Source organism: Wasmannia auropunctata, unplaced genomic scaffold (assembly GCF_000956235.1).
Source record: "Wasmannia auropunctata unplaced genomic scaffold, wasmannia.A_1.0 LD336038.1, whole genome shotgun sequence".
Lineage (NCBI taxonomy): Eukaryota > Metazoa > Arthropoda > Insecta > Hymenoptera > Formicidae > Wasmannia > Wasmannia auropunctata.
In genome coordinates, this window is record NW_012026852.1 from 1,996,720 (window position 1) to 2,015,383 (window position 18,664).

At 44.2% G+C, this 18,664-nt stretch overlaps 3 protein-coding genes and 2 non-coding genes across 9 annotated transcripts in view; 3 read left to right on the top strand and 2 right to left on the bottom strand.

Annotated features, from left to right (window-relative positions):
* The window catches only part of LOC105452095 (RAC family serine/threonine-protein kinase homolog), a 52,078-nt gene extending 36,992 nt beyond the window's left edge, over positions 1-15,086 (bottom strand). The window contains exons 1-8 of one of the 3 annotated variants that reach the window (XM_011692947.1): positions 14,996-15,086; positions 14,116-14,298; positions 13,854-13,954; positions 13,477-13,744; positions 13,299-13,383; positions 13,100-13,207; positions 12,857-13,015; positions 12,388-12,476 (exon numbers count right to left, since the gene is read on the bottom strand). In XM_011692947.1, the coding sequence (XP_011691249.1) occupies positions 12,388-12,476; positions 12,857-13,015; positions 13,100-13,207; positions 13,299-13,383; positions 13,477-13,744; positions 13,854-13,954; positions 14,116-14,172 (867 nt within the window). In that variant the 5' untranslated portion in view covers positions 14,173-14,298; positions 14,996-15,086. Of the gene's footprint in view, positions 1-12,387; positions 12,477-12,856; positions 13,016-13,099; positions 13,208-13,298; positions 13,384-13,476; positions 13,745-13,853; positions 13,955-14,115; positions 14,960-14,995 lie in introns of those variants that run through there. The other 2 variants (XM_011692945.1, XM_011692948.1) reach the window with 2 other exon arrangements.
* Positions 1,546-10,465, top strand: LOC105452094 (probable serine/threonine-protein kinase kinX). The gene is made up of 3 exons (XM_011692944.1): positions 1,546-1,840; positions 6,525-7,078; positions 7,210-10,465. Exons 2-3 carry the CDS (start codon positions 6,533-6,535, stop codon positions 8,200-8,202), a joined length of 1,539 nt encoding a protein of 512 aa, XP_011691246.1. The 5' UTR covers positions 1,546-1,840; positions 6,525-6,532; the 3' UTR covers positions 8,203-10,465.
* Positions 11,854-11,927, top strand: Trnan-guu. Its single transcript has one exon. It is a non-coding gene; the product is annotated as a tRNA-Asn (tRNA).
* Positions 12,186-12,257, bottom strand: Trnaw-cca. The gene has a single exon. It is a non-coding gene; the product is annotated as a tRNA-Trp (tRNA).
* A 283-nt stretch (positions 15,087-15,369) lies between the features above and the next one.
* LOC105452096 (NEDD8-conjugating enzyme Ubc12) lies at positions 15,370-18,225 on the top strand. 3 transcript variants are annotated; one of them, XR_974677.1, is made up of 5 exons: positions 15,370-15,705; positions 15,834-15,928; positions 16,114-16,320; positions 16,555-17,108; positions 17,192-18,225. XR_974677.1 is itself a non-coding variant. In XM_011692950.1 (5 exons), exons 1-4 carry the CDS (start codon positions 15,603-15,605, stop codon positions 16,693-16,695), a joined length of 546 nt encoding a protein of 181 aa, XP_011691252.1. In that variant the 5' UTR covers positions 15,370-15,602; the 3' UTR covers positions 16,696-16,743; positions 16,851-18,225. The 3 variants fall into 3 exon arrangements, 2 of the variants coding, with proteins under 2 accessions (XP_011691252.1, XP_011691251.1); XM_011692950.1 differs by having other exon boundaries at positions 16,555-16,743; positions 16,851-18,225; XM_011692949.1 differs by having other exon boundaries at positions 16,555-18,225.
* The last annotated feature ends 439 nt before the right edge of the window (positions 18,226-18,664 follow it).

Here is an 18,664-nt window from a genome sequence, read left to right on the forward strand (position 1 = left end):
AACAAAAGAGACATTGATCGAGCACTTTCAGTCATTTAGGCATGTCGGGTATGTGTGAGATTTATTTACTTTCATTGAAAGAAGCTACGAATAAGAGAAAAACGTGTCCGTTAATACTGACGATACAAATTTTGTTGAGAAAGATCTGTCAAATTAAGCAGAAGAAGCTATATCGTCGATGACTCTGCATTTAGTAGTTGAAAAGACTATTAAACTATTAACAAGTTGAATTATTTAATAAAACTCCTAAATTTACCGAGAAATTCTGGAGCATTGAAGCAATACGCTGATTAAAATAGTAGCATTTTTAAGAACAGAGCATGTTTACAAAGAAAGCTGTGCGTTCCACACTGATTGAAAATCTATAATTATAAAAATCTTACTTGTGTGTTTTTTAAATCAGTTATTCATTGTAAATTGAAAGATAAATCGACCGAGTAAAATAATCCTTTTAAATGTATTCAAGGTTACTCCATAGAGCCTGTATAGAGCCTTTGCCATTGCACTTCCGTTCGATATATTGAATGATCCCAAATGAATGCTTTTAAAATACAAACGCGACACATCATGCTACCATACGAGATGCGCAGGTGCGTCCGCAGCGACCAGTAGCAAGTAAGGCGACAAATACATTTGTAGAAAATGCAATAATTTTCCAAAACGCATTTCGTGAATGTTGAATTGTTGCGCGTAAGAAACTGATAAGAAAACCCTGTGCCTAACAAATATTCAAGGTTACACTCAATGATGATTCAATGCAAGGTATAATAATCGCTGTTCTGAGTATTGTTAAGAGCTCCGTAACTGGTAACCAATTAGTAGTTTTAATCGTGACTAAAAAACAACATTTATAAATCCCTCTTGGAAAATCATATTGTATTTTCAAATTTTTTCATACTTTACTATTTTCACCATTCGATATAATAAATGACTTTAATTGTGACACATCCCAGATAATCAAGCATATCACGGAAAATAATTAATTTTATGTAAATTGGCATAACATAAATGGCTACTAATAATAGGAAGTCTTGATCGGCCGTTTATTACGAAATTCTCGCTCGTAACTAAACGTACAATGTTGACAGTTAAAGAGTTAAGCTCGCTAAAGGTGTGATTTTATTGGCTTAGAAACACACGTTACAAATCCGTATCCGAAGATCTCCTCGAGCGAACCGGGCATGAGGTACCGGGCATAGACGTGGTCCGGAACAGAAAGAAGCTAAGAAATCGGCGAGCAAGCCAAGATCAGGCAGAAGCGAGCGAGAGCGAAAGAGAAAGAGAAAGAAAGAGAGAAAGAGAGAGAGAGAGGCAGAAATGCGAGAAGCGGTGTAGGAGGAAGAAAAAGAGAGGAAGAGGTGCAGAACAAGGAGGGAGATAAGGTAGGTAGAGTCCAAGAAGGGCGGCGAAGAGAAGACTAAAAGAGGGGCCCCTCCCGGTGGCATGATCGGCGAAGAGGGTCGGGGCCCCCTTGCACGATCCTGGCCGTCGGCCACGGGTGGGTAAATGGGTATATAAGCGGGGCCCCGGCGATTCCATCTCGACACACGACCCAACCTTCATCCCGATCGCCAACGGTCCTTCGCCGAACAAGCGTAATCGCACGCGCGCGAAATAAAAAAGAGAGAGGGAAGACAGAGAAAGGAGAGACAGGGAACCTCCCCCGCGTTCTTTCGTTTCTCCGATCGATCGCGCCCGATCAAATTGTTTCGCGCGAACCGGTGAGAAGAGCCGATCCCGCAGGAGCAAGAGAAGCCGTGAAGAAGAAGTCGCCACTGTGCCCGACGCCAACTCGACTGGCAAGAGTTTCCACGTTTACACGGAGGAGAGAAAAAAAGACGTAAGTACCACAGTTCCGCTTTTTCTCTCTCTCTCTTTCTCTCTTTTTCGCAAAGTTTTACCATCCCTCGAAGAAACTTCTCCGCGCGATGAAAAGACGATCTTTCGACAGAAACCCGATGAGCCCTATTAACTACCTCGGATTACTCGACTCGACATTTTGATCGATCAAAAAACAAGTTGTTTTTTCATCGAACGATCTTAGACACTGGCATTGCGCGCAAACCGATTCAACGAATACTCCGCTCCGATAATCGATCACATAAACATTAAATGAAACTCTTTTTTCACTTTTGACGCGCTATCGATTTATTATATTTTTTTCAATCCTATACAAAGTTGCTCTCTCACCCTCTCTCTCTCTCTCTCTCTCTCTCTCTCTCTCTCTTTTTCTCTCTCTGTAGTTTAGCTCCGAAATGAATTGCGCGACAAACTCCGCTGGCGCCGATAATCGAGACCGGTCGATGAAATCTCGAGTCGCAGTGACATGTGCGGTCGACAGACGCGGTTGGTTGGACTCGGCACGATTATTACGCCTCGCATTTGTGCGCGGGAGACTTTTCTCGAGGCTTGCAGCTAACTGCTGTTTTTCTTTCGCAATACGCGTAGGACTTGCGGTGCCGAGTCGCGCGGGCCTCGCCGCGACCGGCGACAGAGATAGTTTTGAAAGTGGAGCGCGATAATGCTATTGTTCGCCGTCCGCGCTTGTATCCGTTCGTTCAATTAGTCAGGGCGCGGCGCACGCGGATTTTCGAAATAGCGAACGACGACAAAATGCGTCGACAAACGCTCCCCATGTCGCTATCAAAGAGGATTGCAATCCGTTTAATTCAAATCATTAAACCATCATTTTGTACTGGAAAACGATTTTTTTTTAAATCATATAAAAATCTCCCTTCCTTTATTTATTCGTATTTGTAATTTGAGTTTAATCTCGGGAGGAAAATCACAGAAACCAAAAGTAATCAAATTAAAAAATAAGAGACATGTATTAATCGCTGTGCATATATCATATTACTTATAATTATCTTTTATTCTTAATGGGATAATCATTAATTTCCAATGTTTAAACATACCTAATGTATGGATAAGTTTTTTTATCTAACTTATTCAACTCTTGCAACACACGTAAAAGCATCTTTGCATTTTTAATTTATCAACGAACGAAATAGAAATGTATTTCAATTGCACAAATGGGCCGTCAAAATTTGTAATTAAGAACTCAAAATTTCAAGTATCTCAAGTCTCGCTATGTCGTAGCTAAAGGGTTAATAAAGAGAAATGAAGAGGTCAAATCGAGGAAACGTGCGTCGCTCGCGTGCAGGCCACGCTCCGCTGTCATTACATACATAATTTGTAGATTTCTCAAGGAGCAATCGTGCGCGCGCGCGCGCGCGTTTGCGTAATTTCACGTCCCCCTTCCGCGCGTTTCTACACGACCCCTAATTAGCCGGCTTAATCCGTCAATCTGCGAATTACCTGCGCCGCGACGTCGACTCGAGGTCGCCAACCGGCGACGACCGTCTTCCCTGCGGTAACTTCGCAATCGACGAACGTCGAATGTGCACCGAATCTCCGTTCGCGGGATCAACAGAATTTCTCCACGACAAAGCGGATTCGCACGGACTTGAATCAGACCAGGATCGTGACTTTCGTTCGCTTACGCGAGCAAGGATCTCGCGACCATGCGAATTAAACGGAGGAGTTTCGCGGCTTCAGATTAGACGAGCGGACGCCGCTCTTTCGACAAGCCATAATCAGAAAGACCGCAAAGCTGAAAGGAGAAAGACAGAAAGAGAGAGAGAAAGAGGCAGAAGGCTATAATCATTGACGTTGGAGCGGTTGACGGCGCGCGCGACACTTCTTTGTAAGTGTGGTACCATTATTACACCTCTGATGATCTTGATGAGGTAATCGACGTCCATCATCTTTCACAGGCATTTCCTGCGTCTATCGACCTGGCCGCCGAGCACTTATCTGTATTCGCTGTTGCGAATACAATGAACGCGCCGTGTCGTCGAAATTTCGTCGCTTCCTTCTGCAGACATTTTCTCTCTTTTCTGCTTTTTTTCTTCTCTCCCTCTCGAGGATCGCGTGGAGAAACGGAAGATTGCATCGAACACGACGTGGCTGTGTCGTTCGTCCTCGCGTAACCGCCGCGGCCGTGTAGGAAATAATTAACGGACAACGTTATTGTCCGTGCGATATGCCACGGACAATAAGTCGACGGCTACGGTACTTGAATTGACTCGCAATTAAGTTTATTGCGCCGCGCCGTCGTGCATCCGGTGTAATTATGTATCCGCCGTATGGACTTAATTCCAAATGTGTACATATTTGGAGACGTTTTAAACAGATCAGCTGCCCACCGAGAGTCTCGCGGATTTACAATTTATCTATCGAAACGAACGAACTCTCTCGCTTATACGGTGATTACCACGGAGATCAGAATCGGCTTACGCAATTGTAGATAAAAAGAGGTCCCCGCTTACGATACGGACGGCTCCCACTCTCGCGCGTTGCGATTCTTGCGAACAAAAAGCGACGAGGAGGGGGGGGGGGAGGAGAGAGAGAGCTCGATTTCTGTCGCTTTCCATCGCGAGACGCGGAGCGATTTCGATACCGTGGCGATATTACGGCGAAAAGACGGGTCGGTTTCGGCAACAGTTGCATCCGTCCACCGGCCGCAATTGCATTGCCAAACGTGAATCCCCTCTCGATCTCGCCGTAAAAACTGGATCCTTTTGCCAATCCCTTTGCTCTCCCGCCCCCGTTCTGCTGTTTCTCTCCGCAGCGCGCAGCTATACGCCTCGTTGTTCCCGTCTTCGTCGCCACTTCTCGCCATCCCTCTCGACTCTCGAGTGCATTCCGGTTTGCCGCAACCGGACGGTTTGCACGGGGCGTATGGAGGAGCGTAGCCCCCGCTCGCTCCGCGAGGAGCGATTTGAATCGTTAGTCTCGCGAATCGAGAATTATTTACGCCCCACGACTTTTCCAGTTATAGCTAATTAAATGCAGAATTATTATACTTCTTCGAATCGCAAATTTTTAATTCGCATATCATCGAGAACTTGTTTCAAGACTACTTGATTTCTTGATTTTTAATCAATGCTAGGAGGATCGCGTAATTGAATGCAAAATTAAAAGTTAAACGTGATCTTCTGCGATAATTTTTTTCATAATTATCGAATACGTTGATGTCGATCGATTAATCAATACGATAGCTATGCAGACAGGCCAAATTGGAAAAGCGATTGCTTCTGCTGTCGGAGTGACTACGCTTAACTCGAACGTTAATGCACGTCGATCCGGCCGCGCCAGCCCGATGACGCGTAAATACCGCGTCGTCTGTCTCCGATTTCACGTACGCCTACTCGCCGAATGGTCTAGCGTTTCGCTCTAGCGCGATGTATTTTGCGACGCAAATATCATAGAGTGGAGTTTGCGATGCAAATTTATTAATTATTTATACGCTTCGCAAAAAAAAAAACGCAAAACATTACCAATCCAAGTCCGAATCATCGGAATTAGAAATCGATACGTTTTCTATTTTACGAATACAAACCTAATATTAGTTAAAATAGAATCTGCTCGAAATTATATGAAATTAATCTCGACAATGATAAGATCTATTATTACTTTTAATCGCTCGCGTAACTCGAAAACTCGCGATTTCCGAACTACATTCCATGCCAATGTTCGTTCGAGGCCTGCACGAGGGGGATCCATCCTTAACATATATTCACCCTGCGTACAGCGAGAGTCCGCGCGAGACAGGCGGTTTAGGTTTGTTCTTTTCTGCGTTTCACGGAGAGAGAAAATGAACGTGCGGAGAAGCCGAGTAAACGCGCGAGTGCGTAACAAGCGTGAGGGGCACGCATCCTGTCATTAGTGCCATAATGTTCGCCTTATTCGATGCATTCGGTTCAATGTCACCCGTCCCTCTCCTTCCTGCCGATTCTCTCGCGGTAGCAGCCCCGATGTGTGTTCACCGGCACCTAGCGTGAACGTTAATGCTCCTCTTACGTTTTTCCTCCCCTCCGAAGCCCTCCCCTCATTAACAATTATAGCTGTTGTCCTTTCGTCTCGCGATCTACAACCGGGTCCATTCATACCATTCGTCTCGGCCATTCATGCCGTGCTGTCACGGTGTGACAGCCTGTCCTCACGTCCGTTTCGCCTAACTGGAAGATTGCGCGTCTCAATGTCTTCTCGGTGTGGAATCCGAGCGAGTTTCGTTAGATACAGAATATTGAGAAACAATCGTGACACTTATAATCATTTTTAATCTTATAATCGTAATACATATTAATAATTTTCATAATTACGAGTAAAAAAGGGGTATTTATTATCGTCTTTCATCATTTATATTGTAATGTGATAAATATTAACATGGAAAACAGATTAGTAGAAAACAGAAAGTTAATTAAGAAAGTAAACTCTTAAAAATGATTTCGTAATTGTTGAGCAATCACAAAGAAACTTGTAGATCTTATCATTATTGAGATTTATTTCCGATATCGCGATAATTATATTTAATGCATTTTTTCAAGCCATCGCATAAATATTTCTCCTGCAATTCCCGACGATTTAATCAAGTTAACAGAATTAAATTAAGATTTCATCAATACCACGATGTAATGTTTCAGTAGCAAGCGTGTCTAATGTCGAGCATTTCTTTGCAGATATCACGATGATAAAGTTCGCTGTGGTAACGATGGTATGCCTCTTGGGGCTGAAGATGATCGCCGCCATGCCAGTGGCCGATCATCATGAGGGCCATGTGCCGCAACCGGTTGCACCCCTCGAGGAAAAGGCCGCGGCGGAATCCCTGAAGGCGGCGGAATCGGGACCCGTGCAGAGCAGCGCACCGGCGGAACCCGTGGCTAGCCAGCCGGTACAGCCGGTGGCTGAGCAACCTGTCGCGGCTGCCGAGCCGGCCGTGAGGAGCGAATCCGTCAACGAGGAGGCGGCTCAGCAGCCGGCCGAGGTGAAGAAGGACGAGCCGCTGCAGCCGCAGCAGCCGAAATCAGTGCCCGAGGAGGTTCAAGTGCAGCCCAAGTCCTCCGAGGAACAGCTCGAGGAGAAGGAAGAGCCAAAGGTGTTGGCCACCGCCGAGGCCGAGAAGAAACAAGAACAAGAGACCCTCAAGGAAGCACCGTCCGAGACGAAGGAGTCCGTGCAACCCGCGCCACAGGAGCAACCGGCTGAGGGTTCCCTTCTCCCAGTCGAGAAGAAAGTAGGTTTCTTTTTCCCTTGATTAAGTAATTTTATTGATCTTCTCCGATCTTTTTTTTTACTCTTTCTTCGTGTTATTAAGTGTTTATATCCTCATTTATAATCTAATTTTACATTGATATGGTTTTTCAGGAGGAACATGTAGCCGTCGAAGGTAAGAGCGCAGAGACGGTCGAACCCGCGGCCGAGAAGCCTGTAGCCATTGAGAAGCGCGCTGACGACGCCGTCGAGAAGATCGCTAAGGAAGAGCCTAAGGAGGAGAAGAAGCTGGAGGAGCCGCAGCCGCTGCCAGCCCTGAAGAAGGAAGAGCCCGCGGAGATTCCCGCGGTCGCCGCCACCGAGGAGAAGAAGGTCGAAGCGAAGGCCGAACATTCGAAGGACTCCGAGGGCCACTCGCTCGCCCACGCCAAGGTCGAGGAGAAGCCCGACCGCGTGACCCGTGACGCCGAGGAATCCGCTGCGCCCGCCGCCGCTGCCGTCTCTGCCGCCGCGGATGCGGCCCCCGTCGCTCAGGAACCCGCGGTCCCGCAGCCGCAGGAGAAATCCGCGCCTGCCGCCGAGGCCGAGCAGCCCGTAGTGCAAGCAGCCGCGCCGGTCGAGGAGCCGAAACCGGCCGAGAAGAGCGAGAAGGTCGAGAAGAGCGAGCAGCTGGAGGCGGCACCCGCCGAGCAGCCGGCTGTCAAGGTCGAGGAACCGGTCAAAAGCGAGGAGAAGGTAGTCGCCGAGGTGGCTGCCGAGAAGGAGGCCGAGAAGGAGGCGAAGAGCGCCGACTCTCCTGTTCTTCAGCAAGCGGAGGTGGCCAAGGAGCAGCAGCAACCCGTGCAGCTTCAGGAATCCAGCCAGATTAAGCGAGACGCGGCGGAGGCGGCCGTGCAGCCTCAGGCCAAATCGGACCTCCCAGCCGAGGAGCAGCAGCCGGTCCAGCAGCAGCAGCAGCAACAACAGCAGCCGCAGCAACAGCAGGAAGTCGCCAAAGAGGTGAAGGAGCGCTCCAACGACTCCTCCGAGGAGAAGTCCGCCGAGGACAGCAAGGAGATCAAGAGCAGCGAGGAGGACAAGTCTTCCGAGGAGCAGAAGGACGCCAAGCCCAAGCTGGGGGAACTGCTCCCGAAACCCGAGCAGTAAATTTCGGCGAGGGGAGGTTTTGATTGATGAGTAAAACCTCAGCGACGCGGCAGCAACAGCAGCAGCAGCATCATCTCGAGGAGGAGAAGGAGAAAGAGGAGGACTGCTCCTCTTAAGGATCGGGACGAGCTCAGGCATCCACGTCTCTGGCATCACCGGGACGCGGGCGCGAGTTCGTCGCGAGACGAACAGGAGCGGAAGCGAGAGAAAGAGTGTGCATGTGCGCGTATGTGCGTGTGTATGTTTGTGAAAGAGCAAGAATGCGCGAATGCCAGAGTATAAAAAAAGCACTCTCAGCGACGAATCCAGAAAGTGTGAAAGTACCGCACAGTGTGAATGGGAGAGAGAAAGAGAGAGAGAGAGAGAGAGAGAGAGAGAAAGAAAGAGAAAAAAATAAAGAGAGAAAGAGGGCGAGAGAGAAAGAGAGAAAGAGAGAGAGCGCGAAAGAGCGATCCCATCGACCCCATCGATCTTTCTAAATATAGGATAGGGTTGTCCGATCTTCGACGGCGCACTACGATCTCCGGTAGCGCATCTCCGCGGGAGCGCGGGGACTTGTCGCGTGTGTTACCCGGACGCCGGCGACACGGGCGAACGACACCGCGTGTCGATCGTACTTCCTCGATACGCGGCGATTCGACACGCCCGCGATCCGGCGGACGGCGGACGAAGAACAACACGCGGCCGGTCCGTCACCACGGGATGCGGCTCGGCCTGGCTCCGAGCGGCGTTCCCGTTCGTCCCGGCGGACATCGCGATCTGTCCACGGGGACGAACTCTGCTCCTGCTCCCTCCCTACTACCCGTCCCCCACAACCGATATCTTTCATCCCCTTTATGAAACTCATCCTACACCCCCCGTGTCCCATTCAAGACACGTCACTGCTACACCCGATAAACTCATCCCGATAAACTATATATAGTAAGTAGCTCGACTCTCTCTGTCTTCTTTTTAGATATACATGTGTCATTATTATTATTATTATTACGATTTAGTACCAGTACCACTATTATTATTAATATTATTATTTGTATTATTGCTATCATCATCGTTATAATAATAATTATTATTATTACTGTGAATCCCCGACGGCTTCGTATTACTATCAATCGCCCATCGAACCCGCAAATTTCGAATTTCATCGTTCAGGATTTAATAATAACATATACAGAAGCGCCGAGCATAAGAATATTATATATGCTAATATAAATAATGATATTCTACTTGGTTTTTAAACGGAAATATTTTTCAAACGATATGAAGCGAGAATAGACTTCTGAGATCCGTACGTAATTTTCTTTCAATACGTAATATTTTCTGACACATTTACCAATACATGTGTAAAATTTCACGCTGCTCGTCTTTTCAAAGTTCCAGATTGTAGTCGATGTACATCGTTTTCGAGTTGTAGCGTGAAGCGCAGTTTCGCTCGGCGAGCGTTACGATCGCACGAAGCAGTTGTTGAGAATTTTCAAGATGCTCGGAAAACGAATGCGCTCGGCGAATAATCACATTCGTGAAAAGAAAGGAACGGACGCGGGAGGGGACACGACAGGCATATCATCGCTGCGTGAATTGCTCGCTGATAAAAGTAAGCGCATTTTTGCAGAGGTTCGTGCGATGGCATTAGGTATTATTGCGATAAGCCGCGATTTGTCAGTCGCAACGTCGCGATTCAGCGTCGCAGAAACGATCGAGGATCAACACCGCGGTAGTAATAAGTTAAACGAGTGACTCACGAAGTAGCACTTTAGCCGTTCCCGGCAGTGTGCACATAGAGTACGGAGTACGGTTACATAGAGTACGTACACACGTACGTGCCGTGTCAGATACGATAATCGGGGGCTTCCGCCAGCCCGATAAACATCTTCGCACTTCTCTAACACGAAATAACAAGGCACAACGAGCGCGCACCGGCAGCAAATTGAGTAAATGATAATACTCCCCCCTTAATTTACGACCCTTAACCCTTTACCGTGTCCACTTTACCCACAAATCGTTTACGTTACGCAATAAGATCAAATGAAACGTGCGTCTCGCAGCATTTCAGAATCGCAGACGTTTCATCGAAAATTCTATTCCGCTAAGATACCGGGATTTATTTTGCTGTTGTATAATACATTTGCGAAAGAATTATTAATTACATCTAATTACGTATAGAATTATTAATTACAGGAAGCATTTATTGATTATCTTAGGCAAATTTTGATTGATAGTATAAAAACATCTGGCTTTCTTTCAAATAAATAAAGAAATTATATTACACATATCGCAAAAAAAAAAACGCAATTAGAAGGAAAAATATATATGCGTATCTCATAATATTTTCAGAGCTAAATTATCGTTTATCACGGATAATTTAAGTATCTAATTCCGAACTGAAAAATAGTCTCATTATTAATTATATTTACGTACAAAATTATTAATTACGAAAAATCCATCAATCTTAGGCAAATTTTGATTAACAGTACAGAAATGTCTAGTATCCTTTCGGATAAATAAAACAAAATAATTATTATATAGCACACATCGCAAATGAAAATGCCATTAGAAGGGAAGATATGTATGTTGTATTTTTATAATCTTCAGAGATAGATTATATCATTTATCACAGACAATTTAAGTGCATGGCTCCGAGTTGAAAAAACATCCGGATTCTCATAACGCGTAGAAAGTGGGATAAATCCCACCGCAAGAGTCAGACTGCCGAGGGTGCAATAAAACTATCATCGAGAGTCGATCCGTGGATTTACGGCATCACAGCCGATATACCTTTCTATTCTCCGCGCGAATGCAACTCCATAACTAATCGGCTACCCACGGAGAGAATGCAACTTGCACAAGAGCCCCGGCGGTCGCGCAATTGCTCGCGAATGTCGCATCGGCGAGCCGACATTCCCCCTTGGTGCATCGATTCATCAAAGGGCGAGCGAGCAGTTCGATCGCACGGCGATGCACCGGGTAGGCCTGAACGAGGCTGGCGGTGCATAAGGTGAGTGCACCCGGCGAAATGTCAAGGCGTGAAAAAAGGGCAGTGAAGGAGACGGAAAGAATTTTGCAATTCGCCGCACGGAGATTATTCCGTTTCGTTATATCACCCCCTTCATTCTCGCCGCTCGATGCGTTCCCGTAATTAATAAATAGACCACACTTGCGTTAAGTAGCGAAGAAATCAATCTGACGCTGTTTGATGCTACCTACAGAAGCATTTGTTTCTCAACTGGCTAAATGCCGTTGCAAGAATTTTCAATTTTCTTTGCTAGACTATTCGTCGCGAAGTAACAAATAATTGCAGCTATTGTTAAAAAAAATTTATTGAGATGAAATCTGCAGTAGGATTAAATGCAGAATTAATTTTTGCAATTTGAGTTTCGCATTTTTTTTAGACTTAAAAATTTAATTTATCCAATTTTATCAATTAATCTTTTTGTAATTTAATGTAATTTAATGTCTAAGTTATTATTGAATTATATTATTGGCTAATATTATGTAAATCCTAGCTTGGCTCGTAATCTTTTGATTCTATTGTTTAAATTTTAATCTACTGAACGTTTGTTACTTTTTAATTTAATTTTTAATTAATGCTTATAAAGCATTTATAACACGCAGGTGTCAGGGGTAAGTGCATTCACAAAGGAAAGCAAGTTAAATGCCTCCGTGGCGCAAATGGTTAGCGCGTTCGGCTGTTAACCGAAAGGTTGGTGGTTCGAGCCCACCCGGGGGCGGTATTTTTTGTCATTATTGTACATGAATGGTAATTGTTTTTAACATCATAATATATATATATATATATATATCAGTACGTGACTCCTAATTTTAAGTCCAAGCATGACTTTTATGGATTGAAATAAAATGCTTATAGTCGACTATTTTTTTTCAATAAGTGTGATATAAAAGATAATTAGTGATGAAAAAATTAATTTTTGTAATTAGTTTCGGATTTTAGTAAAAAAAAATAATTGAAAGACGAAAAAAAAATAACTTGACCCCGACGTGATTTGAACACGCAACCTTCTGATCTGGAGTCAGACGCGCTACCGTTGCGCCACGGAGTCTTGTGGTGTCTTTTGCTTCTAGTGCAATGATAAGTCTAATGATACGCTTAAAACGATCGTCATAGTAGGACATCGAGCGATAATTGTAGCTGAAGAATGTGTAAATATGTACCTAAAATCTATCACGTACCTCATTCGTGAGTAAAACGCAGGCCAACACACCCAGAGACCACCAATCGACCTCCTGTCCATAATATTCCTTCTTTAGGATTTCCGGTGCTGAAAAATCATGATAAAAAATTTTCGTAAGTGCGACAAAATGGTATAGAAGCGCATTTTATATCTCGAATTGTTAATCGATCGATAAGCTTTGTTACTTTGAGCAAATTGCACATATAGCCTTGGCCATAGGTATAAAATACTCTCACAAAATAACGTAAGCGTTTCAATATCAAACGAAAAATAAGTTAAAAAACAATTTTATTGAAAACTATTAATTTTTATAATAATTTTAATATTTTCTTACGTCTTCTTTTGGCTTTTATTACCTCCTTTTCCAAGAAAATGCAATAAATTGAGACCAATCGCTTATACTTTATGTCCAAGGTTGTATAACGGCATATGTGTATGTTACAATTGTAAATTTATTGTTCACTTACCCATATATTGGGGCGTTCCGCAGAATGTATTCGTTCGCTCTGTGCGATGCAGCCATTTGGCCAGACCAAAGTCGATAATCACAGCATGGCCCTCCTCATCGAGTAGAATATTGGTTGTTTTCAGATCTCTGTGTACTACACCAACATTGTGTAGAAAATCTATATACAACAGGAGATTTTGTATAAAGATTTAGATGCCGTATTTTATACGTTACGATAAAGAGTTGGTAAAATTATTCTTACCTATAGCTAAGGCAATTTCGGCTACGTATATCCTAACTACTTTTTCAGGCAAACAGCCGTACACGTCGACTAGTGAAAATAATTCTCCCCCGGAGATGTAGTTCATCACTGCAATATTAATTACATACATCTATCAGTCCTGCTCCTTGTCGGAGGATTATATTATAAAATTGTATTGCTTTAACAATGAAATACATACGTATGTACAACGTCTTCCTGCCTTGCCACCTGTGGACGGAATTTACTATGAAGGGGTGATGCCCAACCATTCTCAGTATCGCTGCCTAAGTATGAAACATGGAATCTCTTATGTATCATGTCAAATCAACATATTCATCGAGACAACATTATTACATATATCTTAAATGTAAACGCACCTCCTCCTTAGCCTGCCTGACGCAATTCTCTTCCACGATCATGGCTTTGCTAATCACCTTCAGTGCAAACACCTGACTAGTTTCTTGCTTTTGCACCTTGTATACTTTGCCGTAAGCGCCCTTGGCTATCACATCCAAGAAGACGTATCCCGTCTTCAGAGGTATCTCCTTGACTGGAAATTCTGGCAGGAACATCGACTGAGAGCGTAGAATCGGCCATACCGTTTTGGAAGATCCGTGAATATCCTGCGTGGCGCCTTTGGTCCAACTGAAGGAAACGAGCACGAGTTTTAGATCTTCCAGCCACGACATTTAAACTGTCACTTACTGCGATTTGTTATCAACGACTTAGTTACAATATGCTAAAGCGTTATTACCTTCTGTAAGAAGTGCGGGACCACGATCTCCCCTCCTCGTTGGAAGCCTGCGCTGTCCCATTGCTGATGCAGCTCCCACCAAGCAAGTCGCTGAGGCTGTACTGTAAATTAATAGCAAAATGCCTTGTAAAACGCAAAACACATGTATAACATTTGATTGTACGCGTCACGCCAATGACAGCACGAAGAGACGCCGGGACACTTTCAACAGAGACAAAAATTTTGTGTTGCAGGTTAGGATACAGGTCTAAACAACACCCACCTGACTGTCATACCTCTGCTGATTACGGTAGCTCCTCTTGACGTTGGAGTTGCCCATTCAAGTGACGGGTGCTCCGATCGATCGTCGATCCTCAAATCACGGGCGAGCGGCGATTCGAAAGCGGCGCTTCTCGATGCACAAGCGTCATTCTGCTCCCGGAGTCGAGTTCACCTCGAATTAAAACTACCGGGCGTGTGCCGTTAGGACGTTCGCGTATATGCGTATATCATGCTGCTAATCACGCTGTCGTTAGGCATGTAAACACGCTCTGTGCGGCGCGGCGCGTTCAATCATAATATTCCCCCACGCCGGCACGACGATCGCAAGTGCAAAATTATTAATTGCTACGACGAAATCGAGCCGCGGTGTGCCAAGAATCATCGAGCCCGAGCGCGGCGCAAATTACGCCAGTAGCGAATCAACAAACTTATTTAGGCGATGAACCGTTGAGAATCATGCAGGAGTTTAATTACGGAGGACGAAGATCGTGACGACGAACATGCGCAGTGCGCGAGTTACCTCCCGAAGTCGGCGAATCACGTGAAACCAGTGAAACGCGGAGTCGCGAAACGCTTTCAAACCACCGCCGCTCGCGCACACGCAGGGCCCGCAGGGCGTTCGTAATCCCGTTAGGACGTTCTATAAATAGCTGTACTCCACAGCCGAGCAAGTGCAATTGGAATATTAAAATTCGAGTATATGCATGCGAAGAAATCGAAACGCCATGATGGATCTCCAAACCGCGAATCCGCACGTACTGCAAAAGCGCGAAACGCGCGGTTGATCCGCGCGGGCCTGCGCAGTAAGTTATAGTTACGCAGCCGAGACGCAGAGTATGGCCTTTCAAATCTTTTGAATCTCCTTCGTGTAAATAGCTAACCTTAGAATAGAAGCCGCGCAACGCTATAACGCGAGTATAAAGTTCACGCTTTTTACGTTTTACGTGCGATCGCCGCGAAGCTCGCCCGGGAAAAGAACGACGCCGCGAGCCGGCTTGCAACGGCAGCGACCTCTGACGTCAAAGGCAACGGCTATTAATTTACGGTACAGCCCAGCGACTTGCTCGGTGGGCTCCAGTTGAGCGCGGCGCGCCGTCGGTAATGAAGCGCATTACCGACAGGAGGGAATTACCGACACGCGATAAGGGAGAAATCCAAATGGTCGCGTTCGCTATCACGCCGTGCCGTGGCATCAGCGCGCCCATGACCGTCCGTCCACGTGACACTAGCCGCTGCACCGCCTGCACCGCCTGTGCGGCGTGGTTGCACTGGTTGCGTGCGATTGCTGCGGGACCAACCGTGTGCTGCTGGTGGTGCGATTGATCCCCCCCGTGGTGTATGTGTGTGTGTGTGCGTGTGTGTGTCAGAGAGGAGGATCGTTTCTTGGATTTCGCTGGGGCACGATCTTGTATGCCGTCCGCGACCGCGGCTCGTGCCCGAGACACTTGTATGCCAGCCCGGCGTCGGCGTTGAGCGCGCGATCTAACTATGATCAAGCTATTCTCGTTGAAACAAGCGAAAAAAGATGGCGAGTCACCCAAGGCTGGCACCCAGAAGAAGGCGTCCGCGGCACAGCTGAGGATCACGAAAGGTTCGCGGAAACACACGTATTTGCCGGTGCAACGGCGACGTCGACGGCGTTCGGTCTATTCCTCGCCGTTTTCTTCCCCTCCGCGCCCCCTACCCCTCTTTCTCACCTGGTGTGCTCCTCTTTTTCAGACATAAACGAACTCAACCTCCCGAAAACGTGCGGCACGGAATTCCCGGATCCCGACGATTTGCTAAGCTTTAAATTAATCATCTGTCCAGATGAAGTGAGTACACGCTCGCCCGGAGCACCTTGCAGGTCCCCCCACGGTCGATCGGATCGATGTCACTCTCGTCCTGTTGGAAATCTGACAATTGTTTTCAGTGTCCATACCCGCGACGGGGTGCTCCTATCGACAGTGGTTTTCGTATCGCCTGATGAACGATCTGATGGTTCGTTTAACTGTTTCAGGGATTTTACAAAGGCGGTAGGTTCGTGTTTAGTTTTAAAGTCGGGCCCAATTACCCGCACGAGCCGCCTAAGGTGAAGTGCGAGACTCAGGTTTATCATCCTAATATCGATCTGGACGGTAATGTGTGCCTCAATATTTTGCGAGAGGACTGGAAGCCCGTACTCACGATCAACTCCATCGTTTATGGTCTCCAGTATCTCTTCTTAGTACGTATAATTCCGCTATCATTTCTGACTCAATTTGCCATGCAAATGGAAACTATACATATGCAATAGAATCTTGTTTATTCTGTTCCTTTATATGTACACATATGTGTAACAGAAAGAGATTCTTGTTAACAGCAAAATTTATAGAATGTAATCTCAGTGTGATAATATTTGTAACATCTCTAATAATTTTTTTTTTTTTTTTCAAATTAAGAGGAATGAATGTGTTTGCAGGAACCAAATCCTGAGGATCCGTTAAATAAGGACGCGGCGGAAGTTCTACAGAACAACAGAAGGGCTTTCGAACAAAACGTAGCGAAAGCGATGCGGGGTGGTTACGTAGGATCCTTGTATTTTGAACGGTGTCTCAAGTGATACAGTGCCTCGCCGTCAATACTGTACACGCTTCTCCAAGGACTCACTGTAGGTGAAGAGATCCTGAACTACGGAATGAGTGTAGGACCGCACGGTGTCCTCATTATCACATGCGTGATAACATTAACATATTTACTTTCTTTATGTCTTGCCAGGCCTATATACATTTAATTTGGAGATAAAACCTGCTCTTTCGTTAGCCAAAACCCGTGGGCGAATTGTTCCGTTCCGTCGTTTCCGATGATTATCGAAAAATGTTTATTGGCCGTGGCGTTATTTTAGTGAATTTGAAGTGCAGTGTTGAGGGGCTCGTAGAATTATAGTTTGACAATTTGGCAGATAAATAGATGTTACGGATGCGAGACGTTTGATTGTGCTGCATACATATGCAATTCTGGACCCGAAATTGGAAGGTTTTTGGATCCTGAATTTTTAAACCCGTCTTTTTTTCCGTGTTTTTATAGGTATCTTAATTTAAGAAATATTTATTTTCTAGGGAGCGGCACGCGCGCGCGTGACCCATTTTCACAATAATTATTCGCCGTAGCATCTATCTGAAATCTGCTCTTCATTTAAATATATGTACAAGTAACTTATGTATTGACTGAAAATGGAATATAAGGCTGTTACAAAACTGCAAATGTTTCGTTTGGATTTTCGCAAACAGCATATTTTTAAACCCGACAAAACAGATTTCTTTCCGATATACATATATAAAAATAACGATCTAATTCTTTCTTTTTTTTTTATAAAACAAGTTTGAATTTATTTCACACTAAAGCGAGATTGATTTGCTTTATGTACAAGTACAAACCTTACAGGAGTCACTAAAACAATTACGAGATTATAATACAATCGTGAGATTTATGCTACAAAAATTTAATTTATTATTATACTTCGTAATTACTAGAAATGTTGGAAAGTATATTTTGAACGTCACACGCTTGTACAGAGTCTATATAAAATAATTGAGCATATCTCAATGTAGTTTAGAGAAATTGATACATGCAAGAATCACAGAAATACTTATTATAACAAAGTGTGTTGAAATGTGCCACCGATACTTCTTTCTGCTATTTGCTCTTGTATTGATGTATAAAATCGGAATATTTAGGTAACATCATATATATATATATATATATATATATATATCTCTTCAATCTGTAGGTATTTTGGAATTCATAATAATAAATATGCATAATTACCAGTTATAAGTTAAAAGATGATCGTGAGATAAACTATCCAATATTTATGAAAAAACAATTTTTTTACACGTTGAAATTACATGTTAAAAATAAAATTTTAATGTTTCACTATCTTTCTTCTAGATTCTAAATTTCTATAATTTACTTAAAAAATAATTCTACAATTGTGAATTCCAAATTACTGTATTGATTGCGTATATTTTGTTGTTTACTAAATATATTTAATTTTTAGACAGATGTAAGAGAGAGCTAAATGCTAATCCACAAACATATTGTAAACTTCAGAAATAAAGGTCTTGGATAAATAAATAAATGACAGATGCAACATAGAGACTACATTTTTAGTTTAATATAATGAAGTTTCTATAAACTTCATCCGTTATTATTAAAGCACCAGTATAGTTATCTTACCTCTTATCAAGTTTATACAATATCAAGACTTAAGCGTACATGTGATTTTTATCGTAAGACTCGTCGCCGCTACGATTATTTATTAATAATTTATATTTTTATTCGTTATATAAAAACTACGGAAAGAATATGTGTTGTGGTAAATATTCATTACAAAGAAGTTTACGGCTCGTATCTTATATAAAGAGCAAAGGAACAGCTTTTTTTTTCGTCTCTTCTCTCTATCAGTTACTTTTTAATTTATTATTCTTTAATACAGTACTTATAGAACTTATGAACTAGAGAAGTGTCCTGGCCTCACTCCGACCTACAGCTTATTCTGCTGTATTCTTTAATTTAGGTCCCGTCTGCGC

Coding starts and splice junctions, on each gene's coding strand:
- LOC105452096 (XM_011692949.1), top strand. CDS start 15,603: ATGATCAAGCTATTCTCGTTGAAACAAGCGAAAAAAGATGGCGAGTCA. Junction 15,706..15,833: donor ACAGCTGAGGATCACGAAAG/GTTCGCGGAAAC, acceptor CCTCTTTTTCAG/ACATAAACGAACTCAACCTC. Junction 15,929..16,113: donor TAATCATCTGTCCAGATGAA/GTGAGTACACGC, acceptor TAACTGTTTCAG/GGATTTTACAAAGGCGGTAG.
- LOC105452094 (XM_011692944.1), top strand. CDS start 6,533: ATGATAAAGTTCGCTGTGGTAACGATGGTATGCCTCTTGGGGCTGAAG. Junction 7,079..7,209: donor TTCTCCCAGTCGAGAAGAAA/GTAGGTTTCTTT, acceptor ATGGTTTTTCAG/GAGGAACATGTAGCCGTCGA.